A 27,016-nucleotide genomic window follows, 5' to 3' on the forward strand; every position below is an offset into this window, starting at 1 on the left:
ATTGATACATGTTTCCTGGGACAGGACCCAGGTCCCCAAACACTTTTTAGGACAATAACTTGCATATTAGCCTTTAAAATTAACACTTTAGATTTTAAATGTTCGAGTCCCATAGACTTTAACGGGGTTCTAAAGTTTACACGAACATTTGGTGTGTTCGCAAGTTCTGATGCGAACCGAACAGGGTGGTGTTCGGCTCATCCTTATTCACGATGTGGGGTATTAACCCGGAGGCCAGAATTTTGGTAAAAATCTTTAAATCTACATTAAAGAGGGATATTGGATGATAGCTAGGGAAGAGTTAGGGATCTTTTTCATCTTTGGGGATTACAGTAATAAGTGCCTGTAAAGTATCTCTTGGAAGTGGCTAAAATAAGTGTTTTACCACATGTCCCACAATGCACAAAAATAAATGGGCCCTGCATGTTAAAATTATCAGGAGTTTCAGGAAAACAGGCAGCTGTAATACACGCAGATCTTAACCTTTCCTGTAAAACTTGAGCTTGGCTCAGCCCTCTCCTAAGGCCCCGTACACACGTCCGAGGAACTCGACGTGCCAAACACATCGAGTTCCTCGTCGAGTTCAGTGTGGAAGCCGCCGAAATCTCGGCGGGCCGATTTTCCTCATTGAACAACGAGGAAATAGAGAACATGTTCTCTTTTCGGCCCGACGAGTTCCTCGTCGGCTTCCTCACTGAAAAGTGTACACACAACCGAATTTCTCGGCAGAATCCAGCTCCGACCGAGTTTCTGGCTGAATTCTGCCGAGAAACTCGGTCGTGTGTATGGGGCCTTAGGCTAAGGCTCTGTCTTGGCTCTATTTCAATTAATGGCATATGAACACAGATGGTTCAATCCTTAAACTAGTATGCTAAATTCTACACATTAGGCTTAATTCACAAAGCTTTAGCATACGGATAAGGATCTCTTTTTTAGCCTTGTGACCATAATTCCCTAATCTCAGCTGAAAATGACTGTCACTTTTTTGGGGAAAATTAAGAATCCTTATCTTTGTATTAGCTTTTCGAATTAAACCGAAATGTGTTGACAACGTAGGCTCACCAAGAGCAGAGTGGGAAACAGTCCAGGTTTCATAATTAAGAGAGGAAAAAACAGCACATGAGATCCTCTTCTATGTGGATAAATTAATTAATGATTAAAGCCTTTTTATTTTAAATTTATTAAAACAACGAAGGCATAAAGCAACAGACAAGACGTGTTTCAGAAGGAAACCCTTACTCTACAGCTGAAACAACTAATAAACACACACAGGCAAAATCTTTTTTTCTACACCATACGAGCACTAATACAATTATTTTGCAGCATCTCGAGAGTGCAGATGCATAAAACAAAAATCAACATACTACTGTATAAAACATATAGCACTACCCCCGAAGGAGCTGCTGGTTAGTTTTGGTCTGCCGCTACCCCACTGTTCTTCGTGTTGGCTCAGAATCTAGGGTTAATCAAAGTTCAAAAACACGGTTGTCAGTCACTGAGTTTTTTTCAAAGGCTTTTTATTCAACCACAACGTTGACGGAACAAGAGGGATGGAGGGAGAGGGAAAGTTCAGGTACCTTTCTGTAGATCAATGAAACCTTGAGATCCCTGAGACAGGTGTATTCACTATCGTTGGATCTTGCTCACCAGGACAGGCCTCTGCCACAGACCTGGCAGCCGGAATGATGCACAAACAGTCAAAAAGTAAAGTCTCTGCCACAGACCTTATAGTAACACTAGCTGCGGAATGATCCTCTGCCACAGGATCCAATAATCAGAATCTAACTCAGTAAACTCAGTTGCACAGTATGAAAAAGTCCCTTTAAGCCGACCCGGCAATACTGTGAAGCAGATAGGTCAGCATGCATCCTCTAACTGAGGTACCAGGCTCCCCTTGAGATACCAGCTTCCAGCTGTGTCCTCTCCAAGATGAGTCTCCCCTGGTTCCTTCAGTTGAGCAGCTTCTTCCCGCAGGACAGACAGCATAGGATCACCCTCGAGTCAGTAGGCCCCAGATAGCTTTTGGGCCTACCTCCAGTTGCGAAGCCTCGGGCCAGCCGGCCCCGAGGCAGAAGAGGAACTGTCACATTCCCCAGGTCAAGGTGACCATAAAGCGAGAGAGCGAGAAAAATGGTGTCCACCCCTTAAGTACCCTCTCCCAGAATGCCCAGCGGTAAAGAAACTCCCACTAGGTTGGTTCTGGGAAAGAGCACACAATACACTCTGACTGGCTGTAACTTCCAACACGGAAAAAGAGGGAACAACGGCACCTGCTGGTACCTGTGTGAAATACACCCAACTCAGTCAAAGCTGGAGCAAAGGCCAATTTAGCCATAAAACACAAATCTGAAATAACTACATTTCAGATATCGCACTAAATGTAAATAATAGAGCCTGGTCAACAGGAGCAGGGCACTACATACAGTTAAACAACCAGTTTAAAAGATGCAAATTCACTGCCATCTGATTGTACAAAACATGGCCTAAGGCCTCGTACACACGACTGAGGAACTCGTCGTAAATGAAACATCCTTTTCCTCGACAAGTTCCTTGTTAGGCTTGTCGAGAATCTTGACAAGGTTTCTTTGCGTACACACTGTCAAGACAAAATCTCGTCGTTCTCAAAGGCGGTGACTTACAACACATACAACGGCACTATAATGGGGAAGTTTTGGGGCTGCTTTTGCTAATCTCATGTTACTGCGTGTTAAGTAAAAGTTTGGTGAAAGACAATTTGCGCTTTTCAGTCTGTTACAGCGTGACGAATGTGCTATCTCCATTACAAACGCTACTTCTACCGAAGGCACGCTCCCATCTCATACTTTATTCTGAGCATGCGCGGGTTTCTAAGCATACACACGAACGTGTTTCTCGTCGTAAACCAGCCCGACGAGAAACACGACGAGGAAATTGAGACTCCCGACGAGGAGAAAGAGAACTTGTTCTCTTTTTTTCTCGTCGAGTTCCACATCAGATTTCTCGACGAAAAACATACACACGACCATTTTCCTCGGCAAAAAAAGCTCTGCCACCAAGTTTCTTGATAGATTCTGTCGAGGAAAGCGGTCGTGTGTTCGAGGCCTAACAAGATTACCATAGATTTAAAACTGAGGTGGTAAACAGCTCAATCCAGAGCTGTTTTACCTGCCACAGAGTTTGCATCACTGTCCATTCATTCATTTACATTGGGCCAAAGGTCATTTTAAATTGTCTAATGCAAAGCTGAAATCTGTGGTCAGACGAATTAAATTTGACATTCTTTTTGGCAACCACGGGTGAAGAGGGACCTTCCAGCTTGTTATCAGCGCTCAGTTTAAAAGCCTGCATCTCTGATGGTATGGGGGCATGTTAGTGAGTATAAAATGGGCAGCTTGCACACCTGGAAAAGCACAATCAATGCTGAAAGATGTATCCAGGTTTTAGAGCAGCATATGCTCCCATCCAGATGATGTTTTTTTTTCAGGGAAGGCATTGCATATTTCAGCAGAACAATACTAAACAGCATACCATATCTATGGTATGTCATACAACATATCTATACAACAGTATGTCTTCGTAGTAGAAGAGCTCAGGTGCTTAACTAGCTTGCCTGCAGTCCAGACCTTCCACCAATTGAAAATATTTGTTGCATCTTGAAACAAAAAATACTATAAACCAGACCCAGGAATGTTGAGCAGTTTGAATCCTATATCAGGCAAATGGTCTTCAGTTCCTAGACGTTTGCAGAGTGTTGTTAACAGTAGAGGGGATGCTACGCCATAGTAAAATTGCCCCCCCCCCAACTTTTGTGAGACATGTTGATGCCATCAGTTTCCTTATTTACTGTTTAAAATGGTACATTTTCTCAGTTTAAACATTTGATATGTTTTCTATTTTCTAGTGTGAATAAAATATGGGTAGATGTAGAATGTAGATTTTACACAGCAACGTATGGGAATGGTATGGATTTTTGGGGGGGGGGGGGGGGTAGCCCACACAATTATTTTAAATTTGGTACAGGGTTCCCCTTAATATCCATACCAAACCAGAAGGGCCTGATATGGAATTTGGGAGGACCCCCACATTTTTTTTTTGGTTCGGGGTTCCCCTTAATATTCATACCAGACCCAAAGGGCCTGGTAATGGACTGGGGGGGGGGGGGGTCTGCCGTTTTTTTTTTCAATTACTTTAATCTGTATTCAATTCATGAATAGACGCGAGTTTTAAATTACTTTTTTTCCTTTAGAAATTACATTAAAAACGTTTTTTAAAATGTTTTTTTTTTGCATTGATACATGTCCCTTGGGGCAAGACCCAGGTCCCCAAACACTTTTTCTGACAATAACTTGCATATTAACCTCTTGACCACTGGGCACTTACAGTAGGTGAACCCGATTTTGTGTCAATCTCACTCTCTTTCTCGGCGAGATTGAGCACCTACGAGCCCCATCGCGGGAGCCAGCGCCGAGCTGGCTTGCCGCGATGGAGACAGAGCCGTCATAGAAGCGACGGGAGATCCGACTTGGATTCCCGCCAATTCTACACGTGTGCGGCGTTTGTTATGAATCCTGAGGGGGAAGTCCCCGCCGGATTTTAAATAAAAATCCGGCATGGGTCCCCCCCTCAGGAGCATACCGGGCCCTTAGGTCTGTTATGGGTTGTAAGGAGAGCCCCCCTACGCCGAAAAAAACGGCGTAGGGGGTCCCCCTACGATCCATACCAGACCCGTATCCAAAGCACGCTACCCGGCCAGCCAGGAAGGGAGTGGGGACGAGCGAGCGCCCCCCCCCCCCTCCTGAGCCGTACCAGGCTGCATGCCCTCAACATGGGGGGGTTGGGTGCTCTGGGGCAGGGGGGCGCACTGCGGCCCCCCCACCTCAGAGCACCCTGTCCCCATGTTGATGAGGACAGGGCCCCTTCCCGACAACCCTGGCCGTTGGTTGTCGGGGTATGCGGGCGGGAGGCTTATCGGAATCTGGGAGCCCCCTTTAATAAGGGGGCCCCCAGATACCGGCCCCCCACCCTAAGTGAATGAGTATGGGGTACATCGTACCCCTACCCATTCACCTGCAAGAAAAGTGGTAAAAACACAAATAAACCACACAGTGTATTAAAATATTTTATTAGTCTGCTCCGGAGGCCGCCCCCTGTCTTCTTTATTAGCTCTTTTACCAGGGGGGGCTTCTTCTTTGACGTCTTCGGGTGGGTGGGGGCCGCCGTCTGGTTCTCTTCCACCGCCGGGGGGGTGGCTTTTAAAAAAGCCCCCACCCCCCCGGCGGGTTTCCTCCGGCGTCTTCGGCGGGGCTCTTCTTCTTCCGCTATCCCGACGGGTCTTCTCCGCTATCCGGGGGGTCTCGCCGCTCTCCGCTGTTGACTCGTCGCACCCCGGTTCCTACCACATGGTAGGTATCACATGGGTAGGTACAGAGCATGATGGGACTGTGAGGCCTATATAGGTCCGATGCAAGGCGCGCATCCGTCATTTCAGCGAGGAGGACCGGCGAGTCAACATCGGGAGAAGAAGAGAAGTGAAGAACATGACGTCACAGCGCGGAAGAAGACGTACAGCACGGAAGAAGGGACCGGACTGCGAGACGAAGAACCGGGGTGCGACGAGTCAACAGCGGAGAGCGGCGAGACCCCCCGGATAGCGGAGAAGACCCGTCGGGATAGCGGAAGAAGAAGAGCCCCGCCGAAGACGCCGGAGGAAACCCGCCGGGGGGGTGGGGGCTTTTTTAAAAGCCACCCCCCCGGCGGTGGAAGAGAACCAGACGGCGGCCCCCACCCACCCGAAGACGTCAAAGAAGAAGCCCCCCCTGGTAAAAGAGCTAATAAAGAAGACAGGGGGCGGCCTCCGGAGCAGACTAATAAAATATTTTAATACACTGTGTGGTTTATTTGTGTTTTTACCACTTTTCTTGCAGGTGAATGGGTAGGGGTACGATGTACCCCATACTCATTCACTTAGGGTGGGGGGCCGGTATCTGGGGGCCCCCTTATTAAAGGGGGCTCCCAGATTCCGATAAGCCTCCCGCCCGCATACCCCGACAACCAACGGCCAGGGTTGTCGGGAAGGGGCCCTGTCCTCATCAACATGGGGACAGGGTGCTCTGAGGTGGGGGGGCCGCAGTGCGCCCCCCTGCCCCAGAGCACCCAACCCCCCCATGTTGAGGGCATGCAGCCTGGTACGGCTCAGGAGGGGGGGGGGGGCGCTCGCTCGTCCCCACTCCCTTCCTGGCTGGCCGGGTAGCGTGCTTTGGATACGGGTCTGGTATGGATCGTAGGGGGACCCCCTACGCCGTTTTTTTCGGCGTAGGGGGGCTCTCCTTACAACCCATAACAGACCTAAGGGCCCGGTATGCTCCTGAGGGGGGGACCCATGCCGGATTTTTATTTAAAATCCGGCGGGGACTTCCCCCTCAGGATTCATAACAAACGCCGCACACGTGTAGAATTGGCGGGAATCCAAGTCGGATCTCCCGTCGCTTCTATGACGCGCTTGCTGGGATGTGCTGTCACTATTCCAGTGAGTGCAAGATGTCGGCGAGATCTCGGCACCACGTCGCCGAGTATCAGCGCGACGCTGTCGTGCTAAAAGCACAATATCACAAACACCTACTGTAAACCCCCTTCCTCACCAGACCAATTTTCGCTTTCGGTGCTCTCACAATTTGAATGACAATTACTCAGTCATACAACATTGTGCCCATCTGAAATTTTTGTCCTTTTTTCCCCACAAATAGAGCTTTCTTTTGGTGGTATTTGATCACCTCTGCGATTTTATTTTTTGCGCTAAAAAAGAAAAAACACTTAAAATTTTGTAAAAAATAAATAAAAATATCTTGTTTCTGTCATATTAGCAGGTATTGCGGAGTATTGGGTGGTATTGCAGAGTATGGGGGGGGGGTTATTGCAGAGTATGGGGGGGTTGTTGCAGAGTATGGGGGGGGTTATTGCAGAGTATGGGGGGTTAAATGCAGAGTATGGGGGGTTAAATGCAGAGTATGGGGGTTAAATGCAGAGTATGGGGGTTAAATTCAGAGTATGTGGGTTATTTGCAGAGTATGGGGGGTTAATTGCAGAGTATGGGGGGTATGGGGGTATTGCAGAGTATGAGGGGTTAATTGCAGAGTATTGCACAGGGAGGGAGGGATGGATCTGTGACTGCATGTGTCACAGATCCATCCCACAGCAGCTGCTGCTGCTGCCGCTCTCCCCCCTCTCCTCTCACACTGTACCGATCGGTACAGAGAGGAGAGGGAGGAACCAGGGTCATGTTATGACGCCGGTTTGTTTACAAGTGATCGCTCCGTCATTTGACGGAGCGATCACGTGGTAAACCGCCGCTATCAGCGGCGATTTACCGCGATCTGTGATGCGCCGGGTCTTCTAGACCCGGCGCTCACAGATGATTCCGGGAGCGCGCCCCAGCGGCCGCGCGAGTGAAGGATTCTGGGAGGACGTCCCAGGGACGTCGTCCCGGAATAACTCCACCGCGCTGTAGCAGTATTTTCGCTATGGCGCGGTGGGGTAGTGGTTAACCTTTAAAATGAGCACTTCTGATTTCTCCCATAGACATTTAGCGGTGTTCTGCGGCTTTTCGAATTTGCCGCGAACACCCCAAATTGTTTGCTGTTCGCCGAATGGGCGGACAGCCAATGTTCTAGTCGAACTCATGTTCGACTTAAACCTTAAGCTCATCCCTATTGGCCAGACACATTAATACATGTTGCATTAACTCTTGTTTAAATGTGTTTGGCTGCACAGTCTAAATTGACCCTCAATAATAGAATGAATGTAAAAACAATTAGTGGAATTAGATTTTCACCACCCCCTCTCTTTAGACTGTAAGCTTTACGATTAGGGCCCTCCTGTACCTTCTGTATTGAATTGTACTGTAATTGTGCTGTCCTCCCTCTACATTGTAAAGTGATGCGTAAACTGTTGGCGCTATATAAATTTTGAATAATAATAATAATAATAATAATTGGTACAAATGCTGCTGAGTGCCATTACCATTCTAGCCACTGAGAATGAGTGATTTTCTTTCCAGCCACTTGAGGTATATTGGGAAAAGGGGATCTGTGTCACAATGTCAGGGCCCACAAGAAAGAATCAAAGACAAACTTCAATAATATGGGGGGCAAATTGGGGTATCTTTTTGAAAAAAACACCAATTATTTTTGTTAAATATATTTTTTTCTAGATGTCATATAATATTGTTTTTTGATTACCAGTACTGGAAGCAATATTAGTATATTGTACTAATATTTTTTTGTAAGAATGTAGGGGGAGACACTTACTAGCTGAGCTCAGTTTTGTGTAGGAACACTCCTTAAGAAGAAATGTAATACACATAACAAATGTAAGAGTTAGGAATTAGTTTTTAGCTGTATTGATGACTGCATCTTGGCTTTCTTAATATAACTATCACTATATTCCTTCATGCCATGAGAACTGTGTGGCTTTAACCACTTCATTACTGGGCACGTAAACCCCCTTCATGCCCAGACCAATTTTCAGCTTTCAGCGCTGACGCATTTAGAATGACAATTGCACGGTCATACAACACTGTACCAAAATTATATTTTTATCATTTTTTTCCCACAAATAGAGCTTTCTTTTGGTGGTATTTGATCATCTCTGCAATTTTTATTTTTTGCGCTATAAACAAAAAAAGACACAAAATTTTGAAAAAAAATGTATTCTTCTACATATTTTTGTTTAAAAACATCACAATAAGCGTATATTGATTGGTTTGCGCAAAAGTTATAGCGCCTACAAAATAGGGGATAGATTTATGATTTTTTTTACTAGTAATGGCGGCGATCTGCGATTTTTTTTTGCCAGGTCTGCGATATTGCGGCGGACGTATCGGACACTTTTGACACAATTTTGGGACCATTCACATTTATACAGCGATCAGTGCTATACAAATGCACTAATTATTGTATAAATGTGACTGGCAGTGAAGGGGTTAAGACTAGGGGATGAGGAAGGGGTTAAATGTGTATCCTGGGTGTGTTCTAACTGTGTGGGGGGAAGGGACTGACTGGGGGAGGTGACCGATGCTGTGTCCCTATGTACAAGGGACACAGATCGGTCTCCTCTCTCCCTGACAGGACATGAAGCTCTGTGTTTACACACAGAGCTCCACGTCCCTGCTGTCACCGCCGATCGCGGGCACCTGGCGGACATCGTGGCCGCCAGGCACACGTATCGGCTTCCCAGCGATACGCCCCGGGCACAGTGCTTCCCCGCTGCACGCCCCCAGCGGTGTGCACGGGGAATGTAAACAAGAGGACGTCCACTCGGCATTTGGGAGCCGTGCTGTTGGAGTCTTTCGTCCATAGCGCGGATCCCAAGTGGTTAAAGATAATTTAGCATACTTTTGCCATAAAAACTGTATGCCGTAAAAACTGTCCTGCATTTGGCTAAGTGTCTTTTTCTCAAAGGTGGGGGTCAGCAATGCAAAAGTGATCAGTAGCTGGTTAATATTTTTCTTCTAACTTTTGGGAGTGATTACAATAATAAGCATTACTTACCATAAGAAGGCCTTTGTAGGCATATACAATTCCAAGCCAGATTGTCATATGAGTATTCTCACAGTGCTCCAAAAATGGAAGAATTGCAATGTCTCTCCCAGCAGGATCCGGCTGAAAAGATGAGAGAACAGAAAAAAATCAGAATATGTCATAAAAAAATCAGTTTAGATCATTGCACATTCCATGTACTATTTTATTTTATTACTCAATTTAGGTTCAGAAGAGAGGGTTGAAAATAAATAAGCCATCTTAGTTATTGTTGGTTTGGGCACATTGTCATATAGGTATTTTGACCCATTATGTATCCCCCCCCCCAAAAAAAACAAAGGATTTACAGATATAAAAAAGTAGTGGCATGTAGAAAACTCTGTTTAAAAGCTAATGCCACCATTTTTTTTCAGCCTGCAGCTTTCCAGGTTCCCTATGTACAAATATACCATTAATGTACCTGTGTCGAAGAAAAATAAAAACTTTCTTTGATTTTTAGAACAAGGCCTTACCTCAGCCTCAGGTGTGCTCCATAGAAAGTTCATGACTTCCTGGTTTGTAGATTTGGGATGTAAAAACCAGTAAGACACAGGAAGCAGATCACCAGCTGACCTCATTAGTACACACACCCTGCATATGTCAACTACGTTTGCAGCTTGGCCCATCTGGATGTACATGGGGATGCCATGCAAACATAGTAGCTGTGGCAGCCTAATTTGGCAAGCCAGGTAAATGCACTCCTGGGGGAATGCCGGAGTTGCCGTACAAATATAGCTGATGGGTGCAGGGTGTGTGTGCCAATGAGGTCAGCTGGTGAACTGCTTCTTGTGTCTTATTGTTTTTTTATGTCCCAAATCTACATACCAGGAAGTCATACATTTTCAATAGAACACACCAGGGCTAAGGTAGGGCCTTGTTGTAGAAATCAAAGACAGCTTTTATTTTTATGCAACAGAGATGCATTAATGGTATATTGGTACATAGGGTTGCTGGATTAAAAAAAAAATAGAACTTAGCCTTTAATGCAATGAGTGGCATACTGCTGTTGGGCTGAAATGGAGAAAAAATAAACATCAAGGAGAATCGAAACGCTGTATGACAATTTTTCTGATGTTTCTGTTCTCCTTTAATCATGGAAGCATCAAGACCTCAGAGGTCTTATATATATCTAGGTAGACTTTAGAAGGCATCAAATAAAACTGCGTGTTTAAACATACACAAATATGGGTAAACATTACAAAGGATACCTACTAATGATATCAATTAAACCCAAGCACTTCAATCCTAACTAGTAAGTCTTATTTTAATCTAGCTTTTTTTAGTTACATCCTAATTTTTTTATTAATACAACATACATTTTTGAAATCATAGCACTTGCTATTTTAAAACTGCTGCTGTCTTGCTTATAAGCAATATATACTAAATGCACTGCAAAAGTGTCAGACACAAACTACAGGCATATCATACATTTCCAGAGCACTTATAAGATAGCAAGCATTTCATTTCTGACAAGCTAATTCCAGTTACTTCTCACTAATCTCTTTAGTGCTTAAGGGTCTGGCATCACACTTAAATGGTCTTCTGATCCTCAAGCCCTGAAAGGGCTTACACTTCCATTATACATGCCTACATTATGAATACTAGCAAAAGTGTGCCCATGTGGGCACTAGACAGACCAGGGAGTGAACAACATAACTTACATAAAATGTAATATACTTTATAAGGAAGGAATGTTAAGAAACACAGTGCATGTTTGAGCAGGGTAGCTAATTTAATGTACAACTCAGCGTATATCAAATTAGGGTGGATTGCTTATACTTTATACAAGGTACTGTATATTAGAACAGGGTAGCCTATATAGAATACAACCATACAGCATGTCAGATTATTTAACATACTGCACACAGCATATTATAATTTTACAATTTGTAAAAAAAACTGTATAAAGAACAGCAGGGTATTTAAAAAAAATGCAGCATAATGAATGTCAGAGCAAGATCGATTTTATATTAGGTACATTTAAATTACAGTACACAATCCCTTTTCAAAATGAATAAAACAAACAGGAAGTGATGAGATTTCTCTCCAACAAGGACAGACACAAAGCCAAAAATGCATTATTAGTAAAATAAAGAAAGGTTAGAATTGTTGAAAATATTTTTGTTGCTGCTTACGCTTTCCTGTTCTGGTGACAACTGCACTGCCATTTCTTGTAAGATTGCTATAGGGACAGCTTGGAAATTCTTTGGTTTTATTTGACAGGAAGTGAGGAGAAATCTCCCTCATGAGGTCACACTAGATAAACTCCCATTCCCTCCAACCCCAAAAATACACATTATGGACTGGAAAGTAGGGCTAAACTTGAAGAAAACAATAATCTGCCTAGCATTTGTCATAAAAACATATCAGTGACCACTTCATCACAATGCTCTCTGTTACGAACCAGTAGTAGTTTTTTTTAAAAAAAGACAGGGGCTTTGTTGGTGAGGTACTGTATCTGCTCCTGAGTTCCTGGGTGTGTATAGCCACTGTGTTCATTATGAAAGGTAATAAAGTTAGTGCAAATTTCCAGTTGGAAAGTGGACTTATGGTGTAAGATAACAGGGACTACCATATTAGACTACTTTAGTAAGATAACTTGGAGATATTTCCACAACAGAATGCTTCATTTTAATTAAGGAACTAATTTATCTGACCTAATACTAATATGAATACTCACTAACAGCTTCAATCCTTTTGGGAAGGCTATTCACAAGGTTTAGGAGTGTGTCTATGGGAATGTTTGATCATTCTTCCAGAAGCACATTTGTGAGGTCAGGCACTGATGAGGACTATAAGGCCTGGCTCACAGTCTCTGCTCTAAATTATCCCAAAGGTGTTCTTTCAGGTTGAGGTCAGGACTCTCTGCAGGCCAGTCAAGTTTCTCCACCCCAAACTCGCTCATCTAAGTTTTTATGGACCTTGTTTGTGCACTGGTGCGTAGTCATGTCTGAACAGGAAGGGGTCATCCCCAAACTCCAAAATTTCTTTGTATGCTGATGCCTTCAAGAGTTCCCTTCACTGGAACTAAGGGGCCAAGCCCAACCCCTGAAAAACTACCCCACACCATAATTACCCCTCCACCAAAGGATTTAGACCAGTGCACAAAGCAAGGTCCATAAAGACATGGATGAGCAAATTTTGGGGTGGAGGAACATGACTGGCCTGCACAGAATCCTGACCTAAACCTGATAGAACACCTTGGGTTGGGTTCAGTGTTGCATGACCACATAATTGTCATTCAAAATACGACAGCGCTGAAAGCTGATAATTGGCCTGGGCAGGAAGGGCGTAAAAGTGCCCAGTGGGCAAGTGGTTCAATTGAAGAAGACTTTAATCTGTCTAGTGTTTGTCATAAAAACATATTAGTGACCACTTTATCACAATGCTCTCTGTTATGAACCAGTAGTGAGTTTCTGGGTGTCTATAGCTGCTGTGTTCATTATAAAAGGTTAGAAAAAGAGAAAATTTAATATAGTAAGAATTTCAAAAACTCCCAGTTGGAAAGCAAGAGACTCAGGACTTATGGCAACAAGATCTTGCTGTTGAAGTACCCGAGGCACATAGCTATCTCAGACGATCAAATTTTATATAACACTAAACTAACCAGTACACCTTGAATTTTTTATAGAACAATGACTAACAAACTACAGTGGTCATGACCAATCAAGGTATTCTCATATTTCTCAAAACCCAGAACTAACAGGTACGCAGGTTAAAACCCAGACACTTTTTAGATGTTTATGACTACATGATTGCTCCAAGTAACTTTCTCAGTAGGTACTTTAGCTGGATTTTCAGAATAGCCCCAGAGCCTGAACCTTAAAAATAAGTGAGCAATGGCAACTTCAATATTTTCATCCTAAAAGGTTTCCTTTAAATCTTGAAATACATACTGGGGATGTACCCATACATGGATACTTCTGTTCATCATTTCGACATTTGTGTAATGCACAAAAGCCACCTCAGCGCTTAAAAATGCACTGGATTGGGGGCGTGTCCAAGATGGCCACCAGAGCGGACGTGCATTAAGAGAGCTCTGAGCCTTGGCACGGATTTTATCCTTTATTCCTGTGTGCTGCCCGGAACCTGACACAGACGAGCCGAGATCCCCTCTAGACAGGTATGCCCAAAGGTAGAACTGGTGCGACGCCCCGCAAGCCCCAGAACCACCCTAAACCTCCTTCTCCCACGGAGTGGCCTTCTCCTGCCATTGCGGTCAATATGGTGTCCCAGACGGAGGACACTGATCTGGGGCTGCGGTAGAAAAAAAACTTTGACACCCTTATGCAGGCCATCACCACCTGCCAGACTACCCTGATGGGCAAACTTGAGGATGTGCAGCTGGACATTAGCTTAATCCGCAGAGACTTGGATTGTCACCGCTCCCGGTTGACTGAAACTGAGCGCCGTGTGGGGGAGGCGGAGGACACGCTGCAAATATATGGAGTCTCACTCCGCATGCTGCAGACCAAAATAAAGACCCTGGAGGCGCGTGCGGAGGATGCTGAAAATAGGAACCGAAGGAACAACCTCTGGATAGTGGGACTCCCTGAGTTAATGAATTGTAAAGACCCCACAGCCTTCACTTGCTGCGTGCCTCTTTCCAGGAGCTAATTTCTCAGATTTTTTTGTAGTGGAGAGGGCACACAGAATGTTTGCTACCCGGGGCACTCCAGGGAGCTCTCCTCCACATACTTTTATTTTAAAGCTCCTGAATTTCAGAGATTGAGACCTGATCCTGAGAGAAGCGAGGAAGCTTGAGACACTCTGCCACGAGGGAGCAAATCTTATGATATTCCCTGACTACTCGGTCAACACGCAAAAGCAGCATAGATCTTTTGACCAAGTTAAACTTGACCTTCGCAACCGCATTATCAAATACAGCATGCTGTTCCCAGCATCTCTGATCACGCTCCCCTCTTTTTGCAGCTTAACACTGACTCACCGGTGGGCACCAGCCTCTGGCGACTCTCGGGTTTCTGGGTCACAGATGAACATGTTGCCCCTGAGGTTGCGGAAGAGATGGGCACCTACTGGTCACTTAGTCAGGGGCAGTATCGCACTATCATTAGCAAGATTAGAAAGGACAATATGGTGGCTCTGGAGGATGCGGAAAGGCAGGTCCAAATCCTGCCTGGAGGCTAGCTATGCGACAACTAGAGAAGCAGGGACATATGCCACACTACAAACGATACACAGGGAAATCTTAGTGCTGAGAGATACTGCAATTTAGAAGCTTTTGCTGTCTCAGTCACAGATAATATTTAAGCAGGGGGAGTGGTCAGGCAGGTTATTGGTGTGGCTGGCTACAGAACGCTCCACTATAGCACACATAGTGCTAGAGATGACCAGGGATGTCTGCAATCTGACACTGTCCTGATCAACGCTAGATTTGCACAATATTATAAACACTTATACACCTCTAGAACAAACTTCACATCGGACTTCTTACGGGACTTTTTGGCCCTGATAGAATTCCCTACCCTCTCAGATGAAGCCAGTATGAGGCTAGATGCACCAATTACCCTTAAGGAAGTGCAGCTGGCAATCTCATCGCTCCAACTTGCAAAAACCCCATGCCCTGATGGCGTGCCGGCTGAATTTTACAAGGCCAATAGTGAATTCCTTGCCCCACAATTTCATGAACTTTTATTATCTATGCTAGAGGATCTATGCCTCCCTCCATCCATGTCGGAAGCAGTGATCATGGTGATCCCTAAACCCAACAAGGACCCAGATCTCTGAGTCATACCGCCCCATCTCCCTTCTTAATGTGGATGCCAAAATAATTACTAAAATTGTGGCTAATCATCTCAACTCGGTCATCCTTTCCCTGGTTCATGGAGACCAAACGGCTTCATGCCAGGTAAGGGCACAGATATAAACTTACGTCGGTTATACACCAACATATCCAATGCAGCGGCTACCGAATCTTCTGGAGTGGTAGCCTCCTTAGACGCCGAGAAGGCTTTTAAATCTGTTAAGTGGGAGTTCCTGTGGTGAGTCTTTGGCCCTAAATTTATCTCCTGGGTACGACTGATGTATGCCAACCCTTCTGCTAGAGTCAGGGCCAATGGCACCCTCTCTCCCCCCTTCAATCTGCATAGGGGCATAAGGGCACTAGGCAGGGCTTCCCCTTGTCACCGGGATTTTTTGCCCTGGCTATTGAACCATTGGCCCTCCTCATTAGGTCATCCACGGCGATGGGTGGGATACAGGTGGGCCCGCTGAGGGAACAGATCTCCCTGTATGCGGATGATGCCCTCCTCTATCTCCCTGATGCCTCGGGTTCCCTTGAGGAAGCCCTGTGGGTGATTGACCTGTTTGGGTCCTTCTCGGGGGTCCATATTAATTGGACCAAATCAGTGCTCTTCCAGTTATCCCAACCGTATCTCCTCCCAGCGCCGCATATACCCCTACAGCCAGTTACCAAGTTTAGAAACCTAGGCATTGAAATACAGGTAGATCTCTCTTGCTACCTGGCAGATAACGTATACCTAATTCTCCACCAACTCACGTGGAGTTGCTTGGCCTGGAAGTCCCTCCCCCTAACAATAGTGGGGAGGATCAACCTCCTTATATCAAATAATTGTTTTTAATTTTTGTTATGTTTGTTCCATACAAAAGTTTAAACAAGGAAAAAAATATAAAAATTACAATAATTTCATTTCATTTCTAAATCCACAGAAAAAACTAAAGGAATAAATAAATCGAACACTACAAGAATTATCAAAACTACAAAAAACGTCTAACAAACATACACCTCTAAATTGGTTTCCAGTTCCATTTATTTTGCACTATTCTCCACTTCTTAATTTATTATAGGTCAATCTCCTCACCTCCGCCCATCTCCTCCCCCTCCTCCCCTTCCCCAACCTCCCCACATGAGCCATCATACAATAAGTAACTGGAGTCAAGCCAATAGGACCATATTTTATTACATTTTTGAGGGACCCCTTTATGTTTATATGCTAGTCTTTCTCTTTTTAATATATAATTTATTTTGTTGCCCCTTTGTTTATGGGTTGGTGGAGTAGTGGCAATCCACTTTTGTAAAATGAGTTTGCACGCTAGATAGAGGGATCTAGTCCACATTATATACATCTCTACAAGTAGAACTCTGTCTAAAATGATTCCCAATATTGCTAGCTTAGGGGGTACTTGTTATTTCTGTCCAAGATATTGTATTCAGTGTCAGGAACACTTTCTTCCAGTAGAGCTTGGGACAGAGCCAATGTATATGAATAAGGAAACCATTGGATACGGAGCATCGCGACATAAAGGCGATGTGTGTTTTCCCCAGGCATATCATTTTTGTGGAGCAGAGTTCTGTGTAGGATAAAGAGCTGGGTCAACTGCTGAGATGGTGAAATAGATCTCCATAGCCCATATCCATTCTTCTTCATTAAGCTCTATCAAGTCCTTTTGCCAATGGGTGAGACTGTTCGCCTGACCATCTGCCTTCTCTGCATTTAATAGAATATGGTAGAGATCCCCTATTAATCCTCATTTCATGGACCAAACTGAAGTTGCCTTCAGTAAAATCTCTGATGGTTTGTATTGTAGTTGGAATGTTAAGGCCTGACTTTGTAGAGTATGACGTATTTGAAGATACTGATAAAAGTTACCATTTGATAATTCAAAACAATATTTCAGTATACTGAAGGGCAATAGGGTATCCCCTTCAAATAACTGATAGAGAAGAGTTAACCCAGTTTTTTTTCCATTCTAAAAGTTCTGGTAGTTTATTCAACTCAGATAAACAATAATTATCCCATATTGGCATGTGTCTTGTATAGCCCTTATGATGCGTAATACTACAGATTGTTTCCCATAACCTATGAATTAAATAAAAGGTTGGACATTTTCTCTTATCATAAAATTTGTGAGACACTATTCGCTGTACTAATGGTAATGGATTAAATTGAGTCATTGCTATATTCTGTATGGGGTCTTGATTATCTATCTCCTCCCAACCACACCAATGTTGAGGTTGTGCTGCCATGAAGTATAATCTTGAGTTAGAAACCGCTATTCCCCCTCTATCCTTTGACCGCTGCAAAGTTTCTAGTTTAATTCTTGGTTTACCATGTTTCCATATTAGGTCTCTAAAAGTCGCATGTATTGTCCTAAATTATTTTGATGTTAACCAGACTGGGCAGTTGTGCAATAAATATAACAAATGGGGCAGCCACACCATTTTCACCAGGTTAGCTCTCACTATCATAGTCAATGAAAATTTGCACCAGGTTTTACTTTGTTGCCTAAATTTAGAAGTATATTGTTGTCTATATATTCATTTATATTTGGGGTGATTATTACCCCTAAACACTTAAATGATGAGACTTGCTTCATCTGGTGGTCCTGGTGTGGGAATTCCAATTGTATCGAGTCAATAGGATCAATAGGCATTATTACAGATTTATCCCAATTGATATTGAATCCTGAGAATGTACCAAAGTCGTCAATAAGTGAGATAACTGTAGACAAAGAAGTATATGTATCCCCAAGAAACACTAAAGCATCGTCTGTGAAAAGTGCTATTTTTTCCTCGCCCATATATCTCAGAAACCCCACAATATCTGGACAATCACGAATAGCCTCCGCCAGTGGTTCTACAGCCAGTGCAAAAAGGAGTGGAGACAAGGGACAGCCCTGCATTGTTCTTCTCTTCAACAGGAAGGGTAGTGAAGTGGATCCATTAATCTGTACTCCTGCAATCGGATTACTATGTAACAGTTGTATCCACTTTGGAAATCTCGGTCCTATTCCAAAATGTTTTAGGCCGACCCATAGGAAATCCCACTCTATACTATAAAATGCTTTGGTCACGTCAAAAAAAAAAATGGCTCTATTTTCTGTATTGTCTATGGGTAGTTGTAAGTTTAAGAATAGTCATCTAATGTTATTAGCTGCTGATCTGTTAGGGATAAATCCTGACTGGTCACATTGTATTAATTTGCCAATGTACTTTGAAAGTCTGATTGCCATCTGTGATAATCTCACTGCAAACACCCACAAACGACTACTGATTTTTTATGCCTCCTTTTACACTAGGAAAGCCATCTTAACTAAGTGGAGGCAGCCTGAGCCCCCCACGGTTGCACAGTGGAGAGCTCTCATTGACTCTGCCCTCCCGCTCTATAAGCTTACATACATGAGCCGCAAATGCCCTAAAAAAATCGAAAAAATATGGGGTACCTGGGCCAAAAGCTGAACCATTTGTCCACTTTACAAGGTCCCCAGCCTGACTTGGGTCGATGGGAGGGTGGCCTTTGTTTGGGTCTTCCCACCCCCCAGGGTAACCCCTCAACCTTATTTCTGTTATTATATGCAACGTTGGATAGGAATGTTAGTATGGATATCTACCTCGTCTTTAGGATGCTGATAGCCCTACCATTTAACAATAGACCTGTTTCTGCTATGCTGTACTAGAAAATGCATGTACTTGATCTTTGGACTATTACACCTTTGAAATTGCTGTAATCTCCATTATTATGTGATACTTTTATGACTGTACCTATACTATGAATGGAAACTTGCTCTGGGTTTTCTGGGAACTTCAGTTACTATAATATGTTCAGTCTCACCTATTTCATACGACTTACATTTTCTCGGAGAGAGGATTGCAGAATCAGAATGAGATAACGAGATACTAAGTCCAGTCCATCAGCAGGGGTGGTAAATCCCGCTGAACCCAGTATGAGTTAAACTTAATAGAATATCTCACATTAGCAAGGTTGTCATTTTCTGGATAACTTTAGCAGTCCACTGATGGAGTTTGCTTTTTGGCAGATGCAGCTGTTATGTATTACAAGGGATTTTTGAACCAGAAAAATTACCTGAGGGCAGTACTGTTTTGGACTACGCCACCTCAATGGCATTAACTGTAAGTTCTAATTTTTGTAAAAAGCCCTTCCACAAAAAGAAAGAACAGATTTTTATAAATGTCCGAAACATTGGGGTTTATTAAAGTATAACAAAGACTGTTTTAGCTAACTAATTCTTATATACATAGAGCTGGTAGTACTGGTCTGCATGTTACTACATATGCAAAACATGAGCCCAGTAGCCTTAATAGCCTTAATTATCATGCTTTAATGAGATGTGAACTACTAACATTTTTATTGCCCTCATTTAGACAGCAACCCCACATACCTTGCTTGAATATCATTATAATCAGTTATCCCCCCCCTTGTGTAATAAAACACGCTATAATAAAGAGCATAACTAGGATAACAATATTACCTTATTATTTGTCTCTAGTGCGAAAAATATGATAATAGGATGATAACTATTGCAGGTTTAATATGATTGCACCTTACAAATTGTGTCTCGAGTTGCACTGAATATTGATGCAAGAATATTGCACACCATAATATCTATCTAGAGATAAGATGATGGCCCTTTGAAATGTAATTGTTGTAGGGAAGGATGTAATTTTGTTTAATGAGCAGTTGCAACTAATTCTCAAGGTATGGTGGGAAAAGTAACCTGTCCTAATAGCTTTCTGACAACTATTAATTACTTAGGTATTACATTTTCCAGAATGCAATTTAAAGGGAACCTGCGCTGAGAAAAAAATGGAAGCTGCCACTGCTAACATCTCCTTCTGCAAATGTTAACTGCCATGTTGATCTAATTGTTTATATACTTCCGGAGTCAATGATCTGGAACAAGTATGCAAATAAAGAGTTATGACTTTTCTGACTGCATTCTACAATGACAATGAAAATCCACTTATCTCTCTGTATCTTTTATACTGAACTCAGAGATCAGGAAATATTGTAAATATTGTACAGTACTTGAATCTTGGTGTGCTCTGTGTATCTCTGCCAGATCTGTGCAGTAATCCAGTGTGAAACATGGCTTCTGTGTAATACACTTCCTGTAAGAAAGAACAGTCACTGCTGCTCGCTCTCCTTGTGCAAGGTGACGGGACTTATATTCGTATGTGGCTATCAAGGAATGTATTTAAATTATATTTTTTACGATCAGGGTTCAGTTTTAATTAAATACCTGCCTCTTTCCGTGGTCCTTTCAGATAAGGGGCGTGTTAACCCTACCCCCTGAGCATTTTATCACAGTAGGCTAGCCTTTTAGCTGTGGGAGCCACATGCTGCTCATAGGGCAGTGCAGAGGGAGGGGACATCTCTGATTCACTGCATTGGCAGTCTGATTTGGCCCTGTCCACAGAGAAAGTGCAGGAGGGGAAATTCAGGAAAGAAGAGGTAATTAATTGGACCCATGGATATGCTGCCGAGGGAGCCTGCAGTGAAAGCCAGGTGGGACTGGGAAAAGCAATCTTCAGAGAGGGAGAGGATGTGCAGGAATAGAGAACCCTGGGGTGACTGCAGCAGAGAGTGCTGTTTACAAAAGTGATGCATGAGGAGTGTAAGCCAGAGGGATCAGCTGTGCAGAAAAAACACAAACCACCTGGAAGCACAAGCAGCATAGCCTGGGGACAAAATGAGGCAAAGCAGCTCTCTCTGTACACAGTCCAGACACCCCAATTACCCAGCAGCCTGCAGCTCAGCCCAAAATAAAAACAAAAGTCCTTCCTTTGAAGACCCTGACAGACTGACCTATTTACAAACCAGACATCAACCCTTTCACTACTAGGCTCTATGCTCTACTTTTAAACTCAGGTGACCGGACCGTTTTTTCAATTTTTCCATTGCTTTTTTATTTTTCTCGTACAGCTTTCAGGGTTTGTAAAAGACCCCCAAACCATATATTTTCTGAAAGCACATGACCAGTAGAATAAAAAGAAGGTGCTACTGATTTTTAGGGCCCATTGATACTTGCGCAAATGTTTATCAAAACTATATTTTTGCAAAAAATACACTAAAATCATTATTAACACAGCACATTTTACAAAATGCTTGCTAAATTCCTACTAAATATAAAAGCTTAACCTGTATTGAGTAAATAAATAACAAGTATTTGTAATCTTTAAATTGTGCCTTTTTGCAAAATGGTGAACACTGAGTGTACGTAACACTGTAAATAATCAAATCTCTCAAAAAATCTGGAGATTTAAATTTTTCACTTACAGCTTTCAGACTTTGTAAAAGACCCCCCGAACTATATATTTTCTGAAAGCATAGGGCTGGTTGAATAAAAAGAAGGTGCTACTAATGTTTAAGGCCCCACAATATTCTCACAATTGTTTATCAAAATAATAATAATTTGCAAAAAATAAACCAATTTTTTTAGCAGATACAAACAATTCTTACTAAATATAAAAGCTTAACCTATATTGAGTTAATAAATAACACATATTTGCAAATGTTAAATTCTGTCTTTTTGCAAAATGGTAAAAAGTGAACGTATGCAAAACTGTTAAACAAATTTCTTTAAAAATCTGGAGTTTTTCATTTTTTACTTACAGCTTTCAGAGTTTGTAAAAGACCCCTCAAACCATATATTTTCTGAGAACCAGTAGAATACAAAAAAGGTGCTACTGATTTTTAAGACCCCACAATACTTGCGCAAATGTTTATCAAATCCCTATTTTCACAAAAAAAGCTAGAATACTTATTTGCACACAAACACAGCATAACTTACCAAATTCCTGCTAAATTTATACTAAGACCTCGTTCACAAAGGGGTGTACTAAATATATGCCCATGTAGGGCCACACGGAGGGCCGTGTTTTTGCTCATAGGGATGCACAGGTATTCTGTGCATTCCAGTGCAAGTAGTCCTATTCATGTCAGTTGGAACGCAGCAGCTTCAAGGATAGATCTGACATCAGTGTGGGTGTAGGTGCATGGTCCCAAACACAGACACAGAGTTCAGAGAAATGCACCCACATGGATGTCAAGTTGGGAGCAGTGGCTGTGTCCATACATTTGTTGTGTCCCAATTGACATGAATGGGACTGCTTGCACAGGAATGCATGAAACACCTGTGCATTTCCATGCAGTCGATGCAGTGTCCCAATTGACATCAATCAGGGGGATGCACAGAAAACCTGCGCATCTATGTGCAGCTAAACATGGCCTCCTGTAGTATGGCCCATGTGAACAAAGCCTTAGGCCTTGTGTACACTTGCAGTTGAGGGCAGCAAAAATGCACAGTTGAGCTACATTTCTGTCAACAGTCCCCCTTAAGCTGCAATAGGCAGCAGTTGGGCGTGTTTTAATGCTGTGGCCGTGATACTTCATTTTGCACCATGAGCAAAATCACAACTTCCACTATACAAAAGAAAATATTTTAGCAAAAGATAATGCTTCTGTATAGACCAGTAAACACATTATTAGAAAGTCCACATGAGGTATAAATTTATACAATAGCATCAGAATACAGATAGCAAAAAGCAATGACATAATATGCCTTAACATGTACTATCTTTTGATGCAATACAGTTGTAGTCATAAGTACATGAACAAAGGTGGCTATACAGTCACAAAAAAAGAAGTCCAAAATCTATGTTTTGGGGGGGGGGGGGGGTGGGGAATATTGTACCCCTTCTTCAAAAAAGACTTATAATATCTTATGGCCTCCTACCCTATATACGCTGCAGACTTCAATTTGTCATGCTGTGTAACTGACACCACGGATATGTGTAACATTTTCATTAGAGTGTTAATGAGGGGGATTAGGAACTAAGGAAAGCAAAATATAAACTGATTAAACTTCAAGTGATATTAAAGGCTAAACAATATAGCCAAGAATGGCACTTTCCTCCGCTTCTGGAAGTCCCCTGTCAGCATTGTCCAATTTTTCCTGCTCAAGTACCTCCTTAGCAAGCCGTGTGCTATGGGGATACCCACGCCTGCATGCCTGAAGCATCATGGAGCCTATGGTGTCTCATGTGAGACCAGGAAGTGAGGGGAGGGGTGCTGCAGGTGAGACAGCGCTGGAGCAGTGAGAGGTGCCTGATGAATATTTTGGGAAGGGGGGCACAGTAGGGTGTTTTTTACTTTAATGCAGGTAATTAGAGATGGCCTAGAAATGGATGTAAGCTGCGCTGCTGGTAAGATAAATGTGTCTATAACAATGTGAACATATTAAATGTTAACATTTGATTACCATAAATGTATGCATACATACAAAAATAAGTGCTCAATGTGCAATGAATACAAAAATGAAACAAGTGCACAACAAGGTGAATGATAGTCCATATAGCCGTGATCAGCTGCAACTCCTATAGAAATCATATGTTATTCATAGATGCACCCATAATGTGTCCAAAGATAATCCAAGACAATGGTGTCAGATAGCAGAATGCAAGCACCTCCACCTCAGGTAAATAATCTGCTTACCAACTAAACAGATCAAAATCGCATATGGCTCTTTGCCAGATTTTTATCCACTGCTCCACTGCTAGGTTCCTCCACACAAGGATGTGTGCTTGGTAAAGGTTGACCAGATGACACCGCATATGTTCAAAACCCAGGAGTAAAACAAGAATACCAACATGGAGTAGTATTGCAAGATAAAACGATTTATTTACATGAAACGAAATTGCACTCACATATCCAATGTTGAAAAAGTAGCGTTTTGGTAATATATTTAAGCCGGCCGGCTCGAAAGTTCCGCCCGTCCTTCCGGATGGTCGCGGGTAAACAGTGATGACGTCAGCACGCCGCTCCTCCCTACGCCGTTTCGTCAAAGAGATGACTTCTTCCAGGGACATGAGCAGCGTGCTGACTCGCCACTAATTATGCAAACTCGGCATCCATCGGACCGCCCAGACCTGACATCCGGGGATCGTGGACGCGGATCCACCATCTTTAAAATGGGATCCTTGCCCTGATTGTGTATAACTTTGGTGCAGTTATTGGTTGGCGCTACGGATCCTAAAATGTAATTTAAAAGATACGACAGCCTCACAAATCATTAAGGCAAAAAAATATAATATAAAGTTAAAATTGTGATTAAAATGTGGAGCAGGAGAGGCTAAATAAGTAGAACTGACAAACGGATCGGATTGATTCGATCATTCATCTGCACTACAAAACACCTCCATGCTAAGGGACACTAATTGACATGAAGTGTACCTGGAGTTAAGGGCTCACATCAAAATCAATTATTAGATACACCGCAACAGCATGTGTGCACTTGCAGCGATTTGTATCTGTCCCAAAAAAACTGGTTATTTAATTAAAAACAATTATTAATAAAAATTACTAATGTTACTAGAAATAATAACATAAGATTGAGTGAAAGGAAGAGATATCAATTAAACACTCCCTTCACTCTTTTGGGTACTGATTAATGCTCACTTATGGCAGAAAGTAATTTATAGGAGCAAAAACTGGTGTGCAATTTGTTTTGCTTGAGCCCAATCAAAGGTCCATATCAAAGAAACACTCACAAAATTACAAAACCAGAAAAAAGAAACTATAAAAAGAGAAGAAAAAAGAAAAAGAAAATTTAAATTTAGTGACTGTAGAGCCAAAGCTCCATATGGTAAAAGACGAATCTCAAAAATCAAATAGATTCATTCAAAATTTGGGCAATAAAATATTTTTATTTCTGAAATATGTCCCAATACCCCGGATGTCAAGTTTGGTTCACAACAGTTATGAATGTCAAATAATTGAAATACACTCATATGGCTAGGATGTCCTAACTGTTGTCAATAAATGCATTGACATCAATGTCTACGTTTAGTCCATATGGGTTATAAGTGCGTACACGGTGTATCCAGGCCATTTTGAGCCTGGACAATTCTCTTACTAGGAAACCACCTCTCCAATGGGCATCATAGAAGAAGGCACCGGACAGCGGGAGGAAGAACCGGGGTGCGCCGAGTCAACAGCGGAGAGCGGCAAACATAGAAGAAGACCCCCCGGAGAGTGGAGAAGACCCCCCGGATAGTGGAGAAGACCCCCCCGGATAGCGGAAGAAGAAGTCCCCCCCTGAGAAGCACACCACCCCCCACCGAAGACGTCGGAGGAAACCCGCCGGGGGGTGGGCGCTTTTATAAAAGCACCCCCCCCCGGCGGTGGAAGAGAAGCAGACGGCGGCGAAGAAGAGCAGCCCCCACCCGAAGACGTCAAAGAAGAAGCCCCCCTGCTGAAAGAGCTAAATAAGACAGGGGGTGCCTCCGGAGCAGACTAATAAATTATTTTAAAAACCCTTGTGTCGTGTTTATTAACTTTAACATTTTGCCTCCAGGTGAATGGGTAGGGGTACGATGTACCCCATATCCATTCACTTAGGGTGGGGGGCCGGTATCTGGGGGCCCCCTTATTAAAGGGGGCTCCCAGATTCCTATAAGCCTCCCGCCCGCATACCCCGACAACCAACGGCCAGGGTTGTCGGGAAGGGGCCCTGTCCTCATCAACATGGGGACAGGGTGCTCTGGGGTGGGGGGGCCACAGTGCGCCCCCCTGCCCCAGAGCACCCAACCCCCCCATGTTGAGGGCATGCAGCCTGGTACGGCTCAGGAGGGGGGGCCACTCGCTCGTCCCCACTCCTTTCCTGGCCGGCCGGGTAGCGTGCTTTGGATACGGGTCTGGTATGGATTGTAGGGGGACCCCCTACGCTGTTTTTTTCGGTGTAGGGGGGTCTCCTTACAATCCATACCAGACCTAAGGGCCCGGTATGTTCCTGAGGGGGGAACCCATGCCGGATTTTTATTTAAAATCCGGCGGGGAGTTCCCCCTCAGGATTCATAACAAACGCAGCACACGTGTAGAATTGGCGGGAATCCAAGTCGGATCTCCCGTCGCTTCTATGACGCGCTTGCTGGAATGTGCTTTTACTATTCCAGCGAGTGCGAGATGTCGGCACCCTGTCGCCGAGAATCAGCGCGATGCCGTCGTGCTAAAAACACATTCTCGGCAGCAGGTACTGTAGGTGTACTACTCGCTGTGCAGTACATAGGTGTGTAATACATTCATATACTTTTTGTCAGTGTACTGACCAGCCACCAGCCACAGAATACAAGGTTGTTTGCTGTCAGGTGAACGCCTGTGGCCGTGGGCTAATTTTTGGGGCTGTAATGTCCTACACTTACTTCTGTATCCGGTGAATAACTTAATGTACCTCCAGCCACAGAATACAAAGTTGTTTGCTGTCAGGTGTTGGCTATTTTTTGGGGCTTGTAATGGCCGGCACTTACTTATGTATCCGGTTTTTCACTTAATACTTCTGGTAGGTCAGTGTCCATGTTGTGGGACTATTTGTGCACAGCTAGTAAGTATTTTGTGGCTGCAAATATGACCTGAAGGTTTTTAATATTCGCTTGCCATTAAAGTCAATGGGGCCCGGTGCAAACTTGCGGTTCGTGGACATTTGCGAAAGATCGCGGTTAACATCCGCGAACCGTCCCATCAGATGTTCGTCCATCACTACAGGTAATGCATTAAGGTAAAAACACTTTCAGCTTTAAAAAAATCTTGGTTAGAATCTGACTTTAAGGGCCAAATCTGGGAAAACAATTATAATTAGGGTTACCAACCTTATCTCTTGAAAACACAGATGAATTACATAGGCCAATG

The 27,016-nt window shown here is 43.4% G+C and overlaps 1 protein-coding gene across 1 annotated transcript in view; it reads right to left on the reverse strand.

Annotated features, from left to right (window-relative positions):
- GABBR2 (gamma-aminobutyric acid type B receptor subunit 2) overlaps positions 1-27,016 on the reverse strand; it is a 792,922-nt gene that overhangs the window by 67,127 nt on the left and 698,779 nt on the right. Inside the window, exon 14 of the mRNA XM_040353518.1 lies at positions 9,525-9,635. Coding sequence (XP_040209452.1) covers positions 9,525-9,635 — 111 coding nt within the window. The remainder of the gene's footprint in view (positions 1-9,524; positions 9,636-27,016) is intronic.

The sequence above is a fragment of the Rana temporaria genome, chromosome 5 (assembly GCF_905171775.1).
Source record: "Rana temporaria chromosome 5, aRanTem1.1, whole genome shotgun sequence".
Classification (NCBI taxonomy): domain Eukaryota; kingdom Metazoa; phylum Chordata; class Amphibia; order Anura; family Ranidae; genus Rana; species Rana temporaria.